Source organism: Podarcis pityusensis (genome assembly GCF_964106645.2).
Source record: "Podarcis pityusensis genome assembly, chromosome: 11".
In the NCBI taxonomy this organism is placed as follows: Eukaryota; Metazoa; Chordata; class Lepidosauria; order Squamata; family Lacertidae; genus Podarcis; species Podarcis pityusensis.
The window spans coordinates 57544127-57563200 of record NC_138036.1 but is presented as its reverse complement, the minus strand read 5'-3'; the positions used below and the strand labels follow the sequence as shown (position 1 = coordinate 57563200).

The window sequence follows — 19074 nt, the reverse complement described above, 5'->3', positions numbered from 1 at the left end:
GAATTCCCAACCTTAGCACCTCATATTATTAGGGAAGGGGGAGAAATTCTTACCTAATTCTTACTTCCCATAACAATCTGCTACCTGAGATGCAGCTATCCTTCAAAATTCACATTTATCTGCAGAATCCGAGACCAGGGAGAAGAGTCGGTGGAAGAAGATTGGAAGAAATTTAAAGACTATTTACAGAAATATTGTAAAATTAATGAATGTTAGAATGATGTCAGAATGAAGTTAAGTGGTTTTAGCAGCAATGTTATAAAGGTGTATGTAAAAATGGATTGTTAACAGGTGAGAATCTAAACTTATAATATATTAAGTTAAAGGATTAAGATAAAAACAAAGAGGGAAAGGAATTGCTGAATTAATTAACTGAACTGGAATTCAAAAAAGGGAGGCGTGAGGAGGTCAGAGAAACAAGTAAATGAAATGTAAGGCATGGAAAGAATGATTTGTTTTTTAAAATCTTTTTTATTTTTTCTGTATTTTGTATTTTTTCTTTTTTCTATTTTTCTTTTTTTTATATATGTAACTTTTCTCTTTTTTGGAAACCTTAATAAATATCATTTTTTTAAAAAATTCACATTTATCTGAATTTTGTGATGCAGTTCTCAGACAAAATGTGTACAGAAATTCATATACTAGGGGGAAATGTCCATAGCAATAACAAGCACACAAAGTATATTACATTGGGGAATTATTTGAAGAAATGTGCTTATTAAGAAAAAGTGCAAAAAAAAAGTTTATTTCAACAATTGTGCACTAAAATGCTAGTGAAGTTTTGTGAAGGCTTTTTAAAAAAGTTGATATGGAAATGTAGCAATATGAAGTTAACACTGGAAAAATAAGGAATGCTTATAAAAAAACTGAGGAATGCTTACTTTGTACATACTGGTGGTCTTTCACCTATGCCACCACTGTTTTCACATGAGGACCAATACATCTTAAGAGCAGTGAAACATTTTCTTTATTACATTTTACTGCTGCTTTTAAAATTCTTCTGTTTTTGCATGCTGTGGCTTACATTGTTTTATTGTAAAGTAGTCTGGAATCTGTTTGATGAAGGCTGGTATATAAATTTGTCAATGAAGTAGATAAATAAAAAAAGCAGACGTGTCCAATAAGTACAATAGCTACCTTTGTTTCCAGCCTAACAAACTAATCAGATTTGAGGAACTTGAGGACCGCTGCTCACAACTAGGTCCAGCTTTGCATGAAGAATAGCTGAGCCGTCGGTCATGCCCGGTTTCATTCCCAGAATCAGATTGTGCCGTTCAGCTCCCTTGTATCAACTTCCTCCAGCAGAACAGCGCTGATGATGTCAGCTAATTAGTTCTGCACTGCTTGACTCTGTGCGCAAGACCCAGCTTATTAGCCCTAGCATTAAAAAACCCATTAACATCCCAACAAAAAAAAGAATAACCACCTGAAATTATATTCACGTAGCCGCAGGCTTGTTAAAAGCCCAGCGTTCCTGCCAAATACAATCCTATCCAAAAGTGTTTGTCCCCAAGCCTTCCCCTGCCCACCACCCTTCTCAGGGGAAACAGCTTTTAATCCTCAACTGATGAAAACGATTTTGTTCCCTGTGGTTCACTCCCAGCTGATACCTCCTTTGTTATTTCCCTGGTCTCTTTCTTGTGTTTAAGAACCCAGCTCCTTCCGTCAGGATATGTTAAGCTACAGGTGACTGACTAGCAGCCCCCGCATGTGCTGTGGCCAAGGAAAGAGAGATAAAAGTCTCAGGCCTTAGCATCCCTAGCATGAAGCGGAAAGAGCTAAACACTTTGTTTTAATGAAACTGCTTTAATGGGGGGGGGGGGAGAGCCATTTGATTCCTGTTGTCAGCAGTACTGTGGGAAGAGGTTCTCAAGAACTGAGTAAGTCATCCAGACGTATTTGCAAGGAAAGGGCTCTTTGAAGGGTTTGACTCTCCTCCTGTGTGTCCTGTTATCGTCACTCACTAGTGTACATAGCAACGGAATTAGCATTCAGCTGTTGGGTAAACTGTTGAAGAGACTTGGCCAAGAAACAGTGCAAGGAGGTAGGAAAAGTTTGATGAAAATCGCTACGTGCCCTAGACATTTAAAAACTCATAGATCGGTTTCCAACATGGATGTAGCTAAGGGGGGGACCGGGGGGGGGAGCTGCCTTGCCTAGAGCAAGAAAAACAATAGAAATACTTAACTAACTGACCAATCACGTCAGTTCTGTCCACCCCCCCAACAAAAGTCCTGGCTACACCCATGCTTCCCAACAGTGACTAATCACCCAACACAGTATTTGATCCTGTCTATTTCAAAAAGGGGAAAAAGATAGATGTTCTATATATGCATAAATAAACTGAATGTGAATCCCAGGGTTAATGGTATAGATTGGCACAGATAAAAGGGTTTGGAAATATGCAGTTTGAGATTAAACCATTTTCTGTACATTTTGATGGTCAGGAGCCCAGTTTGGAGCCTTGAACCTGGCTCTTTTCAAGAGCTGGGACACAACTATGTTATTTTGGCAATGGTCTCCCATATACCAATCATGTGTCTGATTGGCTCACCCTCAAAGCCTCAACAGCTCTTAATTTATCCATCTTCGCCCTTCCTGGTGTGTGGTTGATCACACCACCATATAAACTCCCCCAGGAGCAGCTGTGGCTCTACAAAGGAATGTGGACCCTCCACTGAAGTTAGGATGTTTTAATATCACCCTTCATCCAAGCTCAGAGACAGCATTCATAGTCTTTCACTGTCCTTATTTTATCCTCTTAACAATCCTGTGAGGTGGGTGAGGCTGGAGTGACCATCTCAAGTTTACCCAGTGAGTTTCATAGATAGCAGAGTGAGGATTTGAATGCAGGTCTTCCTCTTCCCAGTTCAACACTTCAACTACTCCATCACACCGGCTCATAAAGCCTGGTTCAGCCTGACCTCTAGGATGATCATGCGTCCTCAGTACTCTATTTCAATGGCTATCTGGTCTAAGTCTAGTCTAAAGATAAATAACTATAAGAAGGAAGCGCAGGGGCCTTGAAGTTGTCCATAAATAATTAACAGTTTGACAAGTGCATTAGCATATACAACATTTGTAAAAATTTATGTCCTCATTCTGATGTTGCATTTCCTCTCTCTTTTTTTCTTTATTGTGTGATATTTATAAATTGGCTCTCCACATGTGCCACAGAGTCCCTAGAGGAGTGAGGGGCAATTTAGAACAATAGTGAAATGCTGATGTTTCTCGACAACAGAGGCGTCTAACCTGCAGCTTGCAGCTGTTGTTGGGCAACAACTCCCATCATCCCCGGCCATTGGCCATATTGGCTAGGAGCGGGAAGTCCAGCAACATATGGAGGGCCACAGGTTAGTCACCTCTCCTTTACAGGAAGCAAAGATAGATACAGCAGTCTAAATAAAGATAATACCACCACCACTGCCAATGAACACAGAGAAATTTCAAATACTCACTGCATGAATGAACATTATTCTATGAGAATCAGTACCATTTTTAGGGCTGCAAATCATGCATCTTCCTGTGTTCAAGAGTGTTTTATTTAGGGGTGAAGTTTTGCTTGGCACAAACAGCTCACAGATCAAGTGCTCTTTCAAAGCAGAGTCATCTGTTATAAGCTGTGCAAACAAACTGTTACCGATTTATTAGTTTAACTTTTCCAAAACAAGAAAAGATGAAGGAGGGAATGTATTCAGTCCAGTCGTAGTGTGGAAGGTGGAATCAGGGGACATTTTTTGTACACTAGCACCCTCTGAACACCCATGTATGACAGTTTGGGGGTCCTTCGGTTTTTTTATATGGTCTTCAACTCATAGTAGCCTCCTCCTTTTTCTGTCCCATTTATGGCTGTTTCCAGCACTGCTTTTTTCCATGGTAGAGTGCTCCCCAAAGCTTCTCTTTGGCCCCACTCCTAGCCCATGAAAGCACAAGCAACCCTCTGTAGCCTGTCCATTGCCTTGGCTGTTACTGCTAACATTTTATGTTCTGTGAAAACATTCAGAATCTGTTAAGCAAGATTCAGTTGTTAGAAAGAAGAGTGCTGTTTTAGGTACAATTTAGGCCACATGTGCAAGGGACACAGGTGGCGCTGTGGGTTAAACCACAGAGCCTAGTACCTGCTGATCAGAATGTTAGCGGTTTGAATCCCCGCGACGGGGTGAGCTCCCATTGCTTGGTCCCAGCTCCTGCCAACCTAGCAGTTCGAAAGCACGTGAAAGTGCAAGTAGATAAATAGGTACCACTCTGGTGGGAAGGTAAACAGCGTTTCCGTGCACTGCTCTGGTTCACCAGAAGCGGCTTAGTCATGCTGGCCACATGACCCGGAAGCTGTACGCCAGCTCCCTTGGCCAATAAAGCGAGATGAGCGCCACAACCCCAGAGTCGGTCACGACTGGACCTAATGGTCAGGGATCCCTTTACCTTTACCTTTAGGCCACATTATTATCTGCACCACACATATAAAACAGTATTACACTACTTTAACAATCATGGCTTCCCTATTCCCCTCACAGAGCTACCATTTCCAGACTGGTTTAAAAACTGATCCCTCTTCCCATGGAACTCTGGGAATTGTAGCTCTGTGAGAGTACTAGAAGAAGAAGAAGAGTTTGGATTTGATATCCCGCCTTTCACTCCCTTTAAGGAGTCTCAAAGCGGCTAACATTCTCCTTTCCCTTCCTCCCCCACAACAAACACTCTGTGAGGTGAGTGGGGCTGAGAGACTTCAAAGAAGTGTGACTGGCCCAAGGTCACCCAGCAGCTGCATGTGGAGGAGCGGAGACTCAAACCCGGTTCCCCAGATTATGAGACTACCGCTCTTAACCACTACACCACACTGGCAGGTCCCCTATCAACTCTCAGCATCCTCAACAAACTACAGTTCTCAGGATTCTTCACGGAAAGCTGTAATTATTGGAGTAGTATAATAGCGTTTTAAATGCATGGTGCCGCTTTGGCCTCAATCTGAATACCCCACCAAAAGTGGTGAGTGTTCAGAAGGTAAGGCTCAGCGTGTATTCCCAGCTTCACGTCAGCCTCTTTGGATCCTGGTAATCATATTGCTTGAAAGTTATTTCCTTGTTTCCTCCTGCTCAATCATTATTTCCTTCAATTTTCTTCCCATAAAGTTTAAACCTTGTTTGCAACACCAACCATGCAGAAAGCATTCACTTCAGAAAATCAAAAGAAATAAAAGATATGTCGGGCAATCCTGGCTGCATCCAAGTCACCGGAAAGTTCACCACAAAGGTCACCACAAAGAACTCTGCATTACCTGCCCTCCAGGAAATCAAACTTATTTTACTGTTTGGCTTATTTACTGAAGTTCATACATAAGTTCACCCATTCCCTCCCCTTACTGAAACTTTTGCCATAAATTTGCTCTTTTCTCTCTTGTTTGCAAGCTGCTTCAACCATGAAACAAATCAGAAGTTTTCTGTAAAGATTCAAAGATCAGGCATAACGCTAACCTTGGTTATTAAAAACAAAGCACAAAACTCAAAGAGGCATTCACTTCTACAACATTTATGCAGCATTAGTGAATTGCAGCACTTGGCTTTGTCTAATTGCCCACCTTTGTTTGCCCAAGGTGTTCAGTATTTGCTTTGGAATTCAGTGTGGGAATGTGACACAAGCGCAGGTGTACCTGCTACAGCAGTTGACCTTCAGTTTGTTTTCCTCCCTAGCCACAGCCCTTAGCACGCTCCTTTTCTCAGAAATTCGCCAGCACGAGCTGGCCCACTTTCATACAACGGGATCTGGCACTTTAAACAAACATCGTTTTGTTTCTGTTTTTTCTTTTTAAGGAAGGAAGTAGTAAAATGAGAAGCTTAATTTCTCTGTAGAAAAATTACAAGGCCCCTTCATTATCCAAAGATAAGCAGCCATGGCTCTGTAGCTAGAAATGGCTCATACAGTGGGACAGAGCTGCTCTTTCCTAGCTTCTCAGAAGGAAAGTTGCTCTTGCCTACCAGTAGGAGCAAGGGGTAAAGTGGCAGGAAGACTGGCACAGTGCAAACACACTAGCAGGAGTGCTGGATTGGCTTCATCAGTGCATTTGCAACACTCCAACCTCACCCCCTGCCTCCTTGGATGCAGTAGCAACCCACCTGTCCAGAAGGTAGTATAGCAGCTCTGCCCCACGTGGCAGGTTGGATCCAGACCTTCTGTAAGCAGAAGGCCTCCTTCTGTTCATAGAAGTGACTTGGATCCATCAAGGGATTCTGCTGGATTCTTTGATGATAGGCAGACGATAGATAGACGTGGATTTACTATTTTGTGAGGCAGGAAAACATACACAATATGTATAACTGGCTGTATCACAGTGCTAATCCTTTTCAGAGTAAACCCAATGAAATTAATAGACCTAAGCTAATCATGTCGATTAATTTCAGTGGGCCTACTCTGAGTATGACTGACAATGGATGCAATGCAACAGGTTCCAGCAGGTATCACAAGCATTGCTGTACTAATGCTATGCCCGCTCACACCATTACAGTATGTGTTCCAAATTGGCAGAGAGCAAGCACCAGGAAGAGCAGTGCGTGGGGGGCAATGGGGTGGGGGAGGACGCAGAGCTATGTGCACCATGTAGGCTGCCTGGCACCCTGAAAGCGAGCCTTCTACCTTCAGATGTCTCATCACCACCACTGAAGTAATTTTCATATGCCCATACAGTCAGTTTCTGTGTGTAGAATTGGGGGGGGGGGGGTTGGTTCTGGACCAACAGGCATATATCAAATTTTGAGGGTGTGGAGGCGTCAGTGAAAAAATAGCTGCTATGTGGGGATGTGACATAACAAAATGGCTGCCAGGGAGTGTGTGGTGTAAGACAAAATAAGACAAGACAGGCTCCCTGACAAACTTATGCTTACCGTACTAAGTCAGCTATGTCCTACTGGTCCTGATCATTGACTGGTCCTGATTTACACAAACATACACTGTTTGTGTCTAATAGCAGCAATGAACATTCCGCAGAACCAGTACAAGATGCCCATACATGATCTCATTTCATAGAAATTGCTTAGAAGGTGCTTTCACATTTTGCTCAATAACTTTCTTTTTAGGAGGACTAGGGACTCCCCGCTCCCCATGAAACCTCAGAACCTGGGTCACCTGCCCAGGGCACCAGTGAAAGCCTTTGCAGGCACCAGGGTGCCTGAATTTGCCAGGCTGGTTACCTTACTGTTTATCCATTCCCAAAGGTACTTACAGAAGGACTCATCTCCTGCAAGCCGATAAAAACGTTGACAAACTTGGGAAACCCGAGTAATATCTTTATGAGTCAGCAGCGAGAAGATGCAAAGCCACAATTCATCAGGAAGAAGGAGCCATGGTAAGAGCTTGCTGTCACTATGCCATTCCTAAAAATCAAAAAGATTCCTATGTGTTGTGCCAAATAATGGGGGTGGGGCAGGGGGCGGAATGCAGCCAGTCAACTACAAAGCAATGGCACACACCTGAGCAAGACAGGAAGGAAATAAAACTCAGTTGATCCAATTTCAAAACTGTATTTTCTTTGTCTTACTAGTAACTGTGAGGAGCCTATTCTTGATGGGACAGAAACACGTCAGTCTCCCATCTTAAAAAATTGTTTCCAAAGCTTCTAACTTCTATGTTATTCAGCACACAAAATATACAAAATATACTTACCATAAAATATACTTACTGTATTTATTTCATCATATTCTCTAACAGCAGTTTCATGTTCCTGTCTGAGTTCTGTCCCTGTGGAAGCAAAAAGATTTGATGTGGGATCCCCTAAAGTTGCACTAATTCAGCAAACCTTTCAGAATCCTTGCATATTGCATAACTTGACCTTTTCTGAATTGCATTGTGTCTCAAAAAATCTGTAGCCTGAGTATTTTTTAATACCGGCCTATAACAGACATAAGCCTATAAGAATTACTGCACAGCAATGGGTTCCGCTATAACTGCAAACAGTGAAGCTCTCTTAGAAAAGCCCAGTATTCAAATGGGATCATGTCAATTTTTGCATCATGACTATATATAGTTCATCTATTGAATTACCCTGTGAAAAATTGTTTAAAAAATGTAAGTCTTTTATCTAAAGAGAGGTTTGGGTGTTGTTGTTTTTCACATGACACCTTCTGTTTGCTTCAGGAGCTCATTGGCAGATCAACTCGGCTCTGGAAAGCATGGAGAAGGAGGAGGAGGAGGAGGAGGAGGAGGAGGAACTGACAAGCTCCAAATTAATAAATAAATAATCAATTAATCAATGGAAGTGCTGGATGCAAAAACACCCTTGTGCTCCACATTTGTCTCCATTTAATTCTCCATGCAGAATTGAGGATCACAGAATAATATTCTGCAAGTATGCTCAGTGGTAGAGCACTTACTGTATTTTGCATACCCCAGGTTCAAACCATGGCATCTCCAGGTAAGATGGAGAAAGGAAGATTCGTGTTCAAATTCCTGGGCAGCTGCTGACTGTCAACAGACCATACTGAGCTAGATAGACCCTTCATCTTGCTATAAGATGGCTTCTTATGTTCCTGTCACCAGAGTGCAGCTTCTCAGCCTCACCCTGAAACCTTTGTACATGTATGCCCAGTGCTTTTTTCCTAAAAGAATTTTTTAGGGGTACTCTCATTTTCCAACATCTACCTCAATACACAAAAAAGGAAATTGCGATGCCACAATTCAGGTATTTCTTATGGGCGCAGAAGCTGAGATGTGCATACCAAGTTTTCCTACCTAATTCATTGGAAATAAGTAAAATTCCCCATGAAATAAATGGAGGAGCTTGCACAAGCAAGAGACCTGTGAGGGCAGGGACGTGTTTTTTGTTTGGATTGTAGATTTTCTGAACGCAGTTACTCTTCCAGAGAAATTAGAAAATACACACTCATCATATTTCCAACAGATCAAAAGGCACTTTACTTGTCCAACTGATTCACACATATACATCTTCCTCTTCACTAAAGTGGACAGTGGAGATTGCCCAATGATGGATATCACATGCTAAATGCATTAGGACCAAAATCTACTGAGTTGCTTTAGGTGAGGCCCAGAAGATTATGCATACCCAATTGGGGTTTGGGTTTTCCCCCTGTATACAATTGGTTTCACTTCTATGAAAAAAATAAGAGATATGCCCCCCCCAAGAAACCCACAGAATGATTGACAGCTGTATCTCAGTTCACAACATATATACAGGCATTAACTTACATGCATTTGCATTTTTAAGAAAACTTTTCCTTGTGTTCTGATTATTAGATGTTTTCTTCTGAACTTTACATGGTACAGTTGTTTCAGAGACAGAATGCATACTGGTCTGTTTACAAGGGTTGCAGCCTATATTAAAGCAGAAAAGTGTAACTGGGGGGGAAAAGCTTATTGGCGCAATATAGCCTATTCTACAAACATTTAGGTACAAGATCAAGAAAAATATTCTGAGCCAAATCATCCAGGATGTCTGACATCATCTGCAGAAATTACAGCAGACACATGTCTTCCTGCCACTCATTCTGAAGCCTCCCACAATGCAAAGCATGAGGAAACAGGGTGGGGACAGCTCTTATTTCCTGCAAGGACAGTGCCAACTGCCACAATCCTGCACCCCTTTCACATGCAATGCATGGAAACAAATATAAGAACACAGGCTTTGACACCAAGTAGGTCACTCCAGATTTCACACACCTGAAGATGGATGGCTCTGAGACTTATAACTTCCTTTCCTTGTTCTTTCACTGGTCTTTGCTGGTCTTTGAGTATGTTGTGATCTATTGAAAGAAAAACAAACAAAATTAAAGGGGGGGAAAAATACTCCACAAGAGTCAATATGGATGGATGGAGTGTTTGACTTAGAAAAGTATCCCCCTGCCTGGGGCCCTCTAAATATTTTCCACTTCAACTCTCACAAACCACAGCCAGCATAGCCAGTAGTCAGGATGATGGGAGATGTAGTACAAAATGAATATGGAGGGCACCAGGTTGGGGAAAGATGACATCTATGTTGGATATATGGCTTCAATTCCTTTCTCATTCTTGGTTAAGACAGTGACACAGTTCAGACATAAACCATGGCTTATCATTTGCTATCAGTCAAAGAATGAGATATATCATCACATTCCCCTTCCTTGTTCCTTCCTATATCAGTCTATTATTGCTTCTCACATCCAAATCAAGAAACCATGGTTTTATTGGGACTTACAAACCAGAAGATAAAACCAGGTTCAGAAGTCACAGGAAACTGTAATCAAGAGATAGACATGCCAAAGCAAAGTACTGTTTCATTGTTAAAATGGTGGTTGTTTTTTAATTGTGTGTGTAGGTCACCCGGACACATTCAAATAAGGCAACAATGAATAAATAAATAAATATGCAGGAAAGGATGGAACACACAAGCACATGGCCAATAAATCAAGGTTTAATCAGCTCAAAATTATCATACCTAAACTAACCCACTGTCCCCTCTAAACTATCTAAAAGGAAAGAATAATAGTGACCTTTCTCACAATATTTTTGTGGAGAAGGACTTTCAGTTGGGCAAACTACAGATTAAGAACATACATGTTTATCTTTGAGGGGTTATTAAATTTTATAAGAAAAGAACAAAATATTAAACATAGCTTTGCATAGTAACAGGGATTACTGTAGATTGTACGTAGATACTTTACACATCCTTAATGACTGCAAAAGACACCCAATATTGCTGTTTTGGTAAAACACAAACTTATTTAAATTATAATTAATCAGTTAAAAGGCAAATAATGTATTTTAATTGCTTAAATTAATTCACACAAAAGATCTTCCAGAAGAAAAAAAATGATCAGCTAATTTCTGCCTATGTAAGCACAAAACATGATGAATATATTCATCACTGATGAAACCCATACATTTTGATAACACATAATTATGATGCTGAAAAAATGTACACATAGGTGTAGAAAGTGATTACAACTATTGTTAGAGTTTCTTGTATCAGCTCTAATGAAACACTTTCCCAACTAGCCTTTTAAATTAAATGAGAAGAGGCCTGCAGGGAAAACCACAATAAATCAAAGTTCTCTTTAAGACATAAACCATTGTTTTTAAAGGGATGGTCTATTAGTTTTTTTTGTAAAACTTTAATCTTGACATCATGGGAAATTAACACAGACATTTCACTTAGGCTATCTGCAGGGAATGAGGGTAAACCCATCCTTCTTTCAAAAGCCAACAAAATACATTCAATAACAGATCACTGGGTGGTAAATATTAAAACATAAAAGGGCAAACCTTGGCTTCAGCTCTCTCTGTGTGAAAGATGCACATACAGTGGTGGATCTCTCGGAACACCTCTTAAGACCAACCACATCTGTACTGATTTTCATGGCCCCCAAAAGCTTCTTGCCTACAAAAGACGATGCAGTCACAGGCAGTTCCATAGTCATAACAATAAAAGCAGACTCAAGGGTTATGACATAATCATCTACAAACATGGATGCGTATTTCCATATAAGGTAAAGGTAAAGGACCCCTGGATGGTTATGCCCAGTCAAAGGTGACTATGGGGTGCGGCGCCCATCTCGCTTCAGGCTGAAGGAGCTGGTGTTTGTCCAGACAGCTTTCCGAGTCATGGCCAGCATGACTAAACCACTTCTGGTGCAATAGAAAGACCATTTACCTTCCCACTGCAGCAGTACCTATTCATCTGGGACAGAGCAACAGGACCTCAGCACGTTGCATGGACTCAAACTGCCAACTTTCTGATCAGCAAGCCCAAGAGATGCAGTGGTTTAGAGCACAGCGCCAATATTTACATATGAATTCATTCCCAAATATACATTCAGACCATCTTCTCTTTTAATTCACTGCCAAGCGTAAGGCATGGATGGTACAAAAGGCAACTTAAAATGGCCAAAACAGGTATGGTCTGTGAGATCCATAGTCAGTTCTCCCAATATTTCATAAAACAAATTAGAAAGTAAAGCTCAAAAACAGCTGGGGATGCTCTGATTTTGACAGCAGAGGTGGTGCTAGGGAGATAATGTTTAACTCTTCTCCCCTACTTCCACAATCAATCCCCCCTCTCCAAACTGCTATTAGCTCTGCTTGGGAGCTGAAAATAGGCATGATAAAGGGAGTTGAAGGGAGATTCAGTCACAAAATCACCACAGAAAGGGAAAGGGTAAACTGTACTCCCTTAGAGCTCACCTTCTGTTCCAATCGAAATTAGAGCTCTGATCCAGTTGCTTTTCGATGATGACGAAGTGTTGGGAGAACAGACCATAGAGTTCCTACATCACACTTGTTTTGGTCCAGAAAATGTAGAGTAGTATCACATGCTCAGCTTCTCCTTACATGAGTGACCAGAAGAGGACTTCCACCCCTACTCTGTAATCAAGAGTGGTGTCATAGCAATTAGACCAAGCAATAACCCATCTGGCTTGAAACCAGCCTTCCTAAGCTTTATGTTGAGCAATGGCCATGTTGTTTTGGCCATGTACTCCTGCTTGTTCTTTGCCTTTTTTTCTGCCCATGCATTATTGCAGAAGCATAGGAGCCATATCCATGATGTGACACAACTTCAAATGAACCCAGAGCTGGCAGTGCCATCTGGTTCACTCCACCCAATATTGGTTCAATGCTACAAACATTACTAGAGTAGCATGGGACCAGGTCACTCAGAATTCTTGTGTTATTAAGTAGAATCATAACAAATAAATAATATATTGGGAAAGATATTCATTCATAATTCCCAGCATTTCCTAGCCTATTTTGAGAAATGCCAACCTTTGCTAGGAATGGATGGATCAGTCTATTTACAGTGTGTCTCAGTTCTGCATGTGGCCAGTTCCAGGTATGTTCTGTCCCATATTATTGGTTGTTTCTGAAAATCCACATAAAAATGTTGATTTTTAAATATTCTTCCATTATTATGAGGTGGTCAAAGGGCTGCCTTTTTTTAAATGTTCTCCATCTTTTTGTGAAGGTCCAAACCACTCCTAGTGGCTAGAAAGACTGGGGTCTGGTGAGTACATTAACAGGCAGGCATCTCTTCCCCCATACAAAGTCCCTGAGAAAGGAGGCATGTCATCATTAGAGCAATTTTCAAACTCATTTTGCACACACATAGTAGCCTCTGGGTGCTACAGAAGCTTAACTGAAGGCACTTAAAAGTTTGACGTGCAACATATGGAAAGTGCAATCCTATATACATCTTCTCAGAAGTGTCACTGTCTTCAGTGGTGCGTGCACTCAGTTAAGTAAGTGCAGCCTAGGTTGTTTAATACAAGTCGTCGCATTGGCGTAGGCTATGAGTTTTAAAACAATAAATCATATTTTGTGTGTTTATGGGTTTACTAACGGGTTGAAGGCTATGTTCGTAACACAGAAAACTGAGACCCTGTATAGAAATAAAGCCATTTCCATGAAATTTGGCAGATATATACTTATATTCCATGTTCACAACAATGTAGCTATTTTGACACATTATTTTATGCAAAAGGGGGGGAAATCATATATATACATCACAATCCTGCTAGACAACATCCGTCTATTTTTACCTTTCAAAATGTGTCCATTCTCCAATTGTTTCTTTTCCGTCAATAATAGATTAGATAAATGTTCAGGACTGTTACATGAAAAAGAAGACTTTGATTCCTGTTTTTCAGGAAGGCTTTGCTGTTTTATAACCTCAGAACTTTTATCCTCACAGTAGCTTACGTCATTGTTCGTATATTCAGTAGCCTTATGCTCATACATATTACCACCCTTATGGTAGTCGAGTGCGGATATTTTTGCTTCTTTAGAAATTCCAAAATGTTGTTGACAAGAGAGAAGATTGCCACCAACCTCTTGCTGAAGCCTTTTGGACTTACTGAGATAACTCAAATAGAAGTAATATTTTGCCAAAACACTATCACTGTGGTTGAAATCAAACTGGGATTTGTCAATCCAAAATAGCTTCTCATCACCATCAGCTTTTATTCTTGGGACAAGAAATTCTTCTGTATTCTTTTTAGAACCTACTACTGATTTTGCAACACCCTCAGAAACATTTTCATGTATATCACCGTGCACATATATTGGAACTGTATTGGACTTAGGTTCTACACTATCAGTAAACTGGAGAAGCATGTCTAACAAAATGCAGTCACTACTACTGCCCAAGCAAGTGCTTTTATAACTGTGATTCAAACAGACTGAAGTACTGTTTTCTGAAGGGTTCAGTAATGTGTTCCCACAGAAACTCTTAATTTGCATGGCTGGATCTTTCATCAGGAATTTAAATTCTGTTTCCCTTTCTTCTCTGTTACAGTGGTTTCCATTAGATGTACTATTTGCTTGTTCTTCTGTGATATTCTTCCTTTCTAGAGTTTTAACCATCCCTAGCATATGGTCAGATTTAAATGCACTTCTCTGATCGATGCCTTTCTTTAGAGGCTGAAAGTCTGAACTCCCATCCCTTAATGCATCTTTTTTTACTTTGAGATGAAAAGGGATGTTTCTGTCTGTAGTCTCTCCAACATCATTGGTCCCACTGGAAGCTTTAGGTTTGAGAGTCCACATGAAATCTTTGCATTTGTATTCTTTGATCTCCAAGAGCTTTTCTGTTCCTGGATTCCATTTTTCACAGATGTCAGAACTTTTTGTGAAGGAGCGTCTGCCTTCCAGCACAGATAAATTGATGAGTTTAATATTTTCTGCCTCAACATCACTGTTAAGAGGGCTTGTGTGTTCCTTGCTCTCTGGTAGTTTTAGACAATCAATCTTCACATCTGCAAATTCCTCATCTGAACTATCACTGAGAGGAGGCCAAAAAAAAGTTTCATTTTTGTGCTGGTCCACTGCAATTGTACATGAATCATCTAGCTTGCACACATTATGAGCATTTAAAGAACTGGCTTCTCTTGTGCTACTATGCATGTCATCCTCAACTTCACATTCTTCTGAAATGTTGGTGGAAAGCATAATATCCCTTCCTTCTTTCTCAGGCTTAGTTGCTTGAGCAGAACTCTTGCAAGGATGAGGTGATGTATTACAACATAAAAAAACAGGAGGAGTACATCTTTCAGCATGCGCCGAGCTATTTTCAGAGGCTATGAAAGGATTTAAAACATGTGCATGTAATAACTTCATTTCCAAATTGTCAGCATTTTTATTTATGGCATCTTCACCACTGCTGTTTTGAACCACTGTATCATAATCCAAGGTAGATTTTCCAGCTTCCTGCAGGTTGTCCCAAACAACAGATGTATCATGAAACAATTCTGCCCAGCTTGCAACCATTCTCAGTTTCTGTGTCTCAGGAATGCTTGCATCCTCAAGTAGTTGATTATCCAATTTTGATATGTAGGTACTGCTTAAACATTTTCTGTGTGGTGGTTCATTTGTGTTACTTGTTTCTTGTTCCGTTCTTGGATAGCGCACGCTAGAGAGTCTCTGAATTGAATGATTTCCTCTGCTTAGCGACTTGTTGGGCTGCTGAAAGCCCATGCTAGCACCAGCTACAGAATGTAATGGGATACCTTTGGCCTTGACTGAATTTGGGCTATTAGCATCACCAACAGTGCCAGACATTGTCCTTCCATAGAAAGTTAGCCGCTTAAGTCATGAGAATGTCAGATTCTGTGTACATGCCGTATCAATTTCACTTCCAGCAGAGTGATTCTACCTTAGGAGACTGATGCTCAATCTGTTGAAACAAACACAGTTATACATGAAAGCTATTCTAATTATTTATTGGCAGTGCAAACAGGATAGTCCACATGAGTAAAATGTCTATTCTGTCATAAATTTTACATTCAGGGCCACCTTCTTAACCTTTGCATTTGTCTAACAGGTAGGGGTCACCAACAAGATTGTAGCAAAAACCAGCCCACTGAAGTGTCAAGCAAAATCAGGTTAATAGAAGAACAAAAATTCGTTGTTTATGCATTTCAAATGGTTTTAATATCTTGTAGTGAGATGTCTTAAAAACATAGTTATAAGATGGCTTATCAATACCATGCATGAAAAAACAAACAATATGGTGGGAAAGGGCCTAATAAATTATTTGTACAAATGTTGCGGTTTTGCTGAAGCTAAGCAGATCTAGTTCTAATTCTTACCTCTATAGCCTCAACTGCTATCTATATTGCTGGAACCCCATGGGTCTTTATTGGACTGCGCTGTGTGTGGCTGTGTGTGTGTGTGTGTGTGTGTGTGTATTTGTTGGGAGACTCCTTAGATATGCAGAATTCTCTGCTACTGAGTTTCACTGCTAAATGTATAGGCACTCAGCCACCAAAGATTGTTATTAGAAGGAGCAAGTAGGCATGAAACAAAATGTTTCACTGAGTCACCTATTGAATAGTATAAACTAAGAGGAACTAGGACATTCCACTATTGTCTCTCCCCTCCCCACATTTTCTTTTCTAGCTGACAGTCACATTCTGGGGCGAGTGAGCATGACCAGTTCTCAGTGGTGGGTTTGGTTTTTGTCTAAGGGAGGCTTTTGGGGGGCCTTCAGGGGTTTCCCCAAAAATATTTCTGTCCTTTTCCAAGAATCAGGAATTCCCAAACAACTCTGTACCTCCCTCTTGATTCCTAGTAGTCCCAATTCTGTTACAATCTTGTCAGCAATCAGCACCTGAGCTCACTACTAGAAAGGTAATGATAAAAACACGGTATAGGCTGGCTGCAACATGAAAGCTTCATATATGAACACACCTTTTTCAGGACTGAGGGCCAGACATTATTTTAAAAGAAAACTAAGCTACTTCAACCACATAATCAAGAAGAGAAAGACATCAGTATGGTGCAGTGGCAATTTGAGCTATGTGGAAGCTAAGTTCAGTTATGCACTTGGCCACAAAGCCAACTGGGTCATCTTGGGCAGGTCATTATCTCCCAGTTTAACTGACTAAGTAAGGCTGGTTGCTTTGACCTAAAGCACAGGTCTCCTTTTCTTGAATAAAGAAAAGGTGGGCTGTAACAAATCAAAACTGGATACATGTCTCTCATGTCAAATATACCGTAGTAATTACAGATGAACAAAACTGTGTATTCATTTTCAAAATAAAATATAGTCTCAAACTGCCACCTAAAGGTGTAACTTGATTGTACTCTTGTTTTAATATAATATTGTAGACAGGATATTAATTCAGTTCACTTTCAATATTGCTTCAATATTGAGAAGGGCAGCCCATATGGGAAATAAATGTTAAGTCTAGGAGGAAGAGACAAAGATGAGGAAACAAAGGCATCAAGGGCTGATTTGGAGAAGAAAGGCAAAAAAATAATAATGCATACAGCTTGTTTTTTCATTTCCCAGAAGGCACCAGTGACTTTTCAAAAAGAGGGTTAGATGAACTCATGTTGTCGGGATTGCCTTACGCTAATTAACAACCGAAGGCAATGAGTCCACTGTTACTTGGATCTTAAGACAGAGAGGAAAACATGTCTCACAGCATCGAAATTCCCTGGCAATGAGGCCATTGTGTGCTGTGTAAACCCTTTCCATATGCCAACATGCTGCTGTGTGAGGTTATATATAAATACAATATGCTGCAACTCCATAACATATAAACAGGGATTTTTTTTAGAGCCGGAGCTCACTGGAGCTCAGCTCCGCCATTCAAAGAGAACAAGGGAGAAGTTAATGGCCAAATCCGGCACCTCTTTTTCTAGAAAAAGAGCACTGTGCTGCACAGATATATCAAAGTTCAGTGAATGCACTCAGGCAGGGCCGGATTTTGGTTTGATGAGGCCCTAAACTACTGAAGGTAATGGGGCCCTTTATATGTCCAGCTGTCCTTCGTCAACAACAAATTGTCACTGCTTTGTGTGTTGAATATATGTTATATGGCAGGCATGTCCTAAATTCGTTTTGGGGGCCTAATCCGGCCCGCTGGTCGTTTTAATCCGGCCCCTGTGGCAGTTTATTTCCTGGGGTAAAATCCTAAAAAAAAACCCTCAACAACTTCAATCCTAAGAAAAGCTCAACAACTTTGGGGTGAAATCATAAAAAAGGGCAAAAACTTCACGGCCCTTCACTTCATCAGATCTGGCCCTCTTTGAAAAAAGTTTGGACACCACGGCATATGATAATTTATGGACCTAAAGCCATTTGCACATAACAAAATATGTATTTTATCAAAGTAATCGTTGAACTGAAATAAAAATTAAGAAGTTGTTTTTTATCTTATATTTTGGAAACGTACATCCAGCCCCCCCCCCCCCCGTTAAATTTTATACTTAAATCCAGCACTGCACTCAGGTGCTGGATACTGCCCAGAAGCCGTAATGGGCTTTCTGGAACCCTGTTGGTTGTTGAAAGGCAGCGTTTCGAGGTCTCAAAGCGCTCCCCTTCCCTCCAACTCGGCAGGCCCAGAAGATCCGATCTGGCCCCGCGCGCGCGCGTCCCTCGCCAAGTTCGCCCCTTCACAAAATCCGCGAATTTCTGGTGAGGCCTGAGAGATTCACGCCCAGAAAAAGCACGGGGCTTACGTGAGGTTTATTTCTCTCTTTACACGAAAGGGTAGAGGGCAGCGGAAGGAAAGGCCCGCTCGCCTCAGCAAGTGCCCGAGAGGGGGGCGAACTAAGGGCCCGAAGGCGGGACGAAGCGGGACGGTGCCAGGGCTACACCCGGGGCTTCTCCTCTGAGGAGAAAACCTCGAGCCAGCCGCGTCCCCGACGGGGGGCTACGAGTGGAAACGCACCTCCTCACCAAGCGGCAGAGGCCGGGGAAGAGCGGGATGCTCCTCGTCGGCGCGGGGAGAAGGGCGCCCCGGTTCGCGAGGGAGCCCCGTCCCGCGCGGCGCCTCTCCAGCCCGCGACCCGCAGGAGCAGCCAGGCAGGCAGGCAGGGAGGCTGCGGGTGGCGCCTCAGCCGCCTCCTTCTCCCTCCGGCGCGGGGCTCTTGTCCCCGTGGAAACCGGCCGCTGGGGGTGGAGTCGGCAAAGCGGGCGGGGAGGCGGCTTCGCCTCCAAAGAGGGACGTCGGTTTTCCCCTCAGCGCTTCTCGTTTCAGGGGCGCCAAGCGGCTCTCCTCGTTACTCCCGCGCTGGTTTCGCGCGGTCGCCAGCTCGAGCCCGCTCCGGGAAGGGGGTCCAGCTGCCTTGGCATATGGCGCAGGGGAGCCG

The 19074-nt window shown here is 41.8% G+C and overlaps 1 protein-coding gene and 1 long non-coding RNA gene across 4 annotated transcripts in view; one reads left to right on the top strand and one right to left on the bottom strand.

The window, feature by feature from the left end:
- Nucleotides 1–18768, bottom strand: part of LOC308457966 (uncharacterized protein) — a 44690-nt gene extending 25922 nt beyond the window's left edge. Inside the window, exons 1-7 of one of the 3 annotated variants that reach the window (XM_080972346.1) lie at nucleotides 18654–18768; nucleotides 13515–15646; nucleotides 11245–11359; nucleotides 9664–9746; nucleotides 9193–9318; nucleotides 7670–7728; nucleotides 7214–7364 (exon numbers count right to left, since the gene is read on the bottom strand). In XM_080972346.1, coding sequence (XP_080828472.1) covers nucleotides 7214–7364; nucleotides 7670–7728; nucleotides 9193–9318; nucleotides 9664–9746; nucleotides 11245–11359; nucleotides 13515–15531 — 2551 coding nt within the window. In that variant the 5' untranslated portion in view covers nucleotides 15532–15646; nucleotides 18654–18768. The remainder of the gene's footprint in view (nucleotides 1–7213; nucleotides 7365–7669; nucleotides 7729–9192; nucleotides 9319–9663; nucleotides 9747–11244; nucleotides 11360–13514; nucleotides 15647–18653) is intronic. The other 2 variants (XM_080972345.1, XM_080972347.1) reach the window with 2 other exon arrangements.
- On the top strand, nucleotides 1824–8182 carry LOC308458542. The gene is made up of 3 exons (XR_013977539.1): nucleotides 1824–2044; nucleotides 7206–7336; nucleotides 8125–8182. It is a non-coding gene; the product is annotated as an uncharacterized lncRNA (long non-coding RNA).
- Nucleotides 18769–19074: the final 306 nt, after the last annotated feature.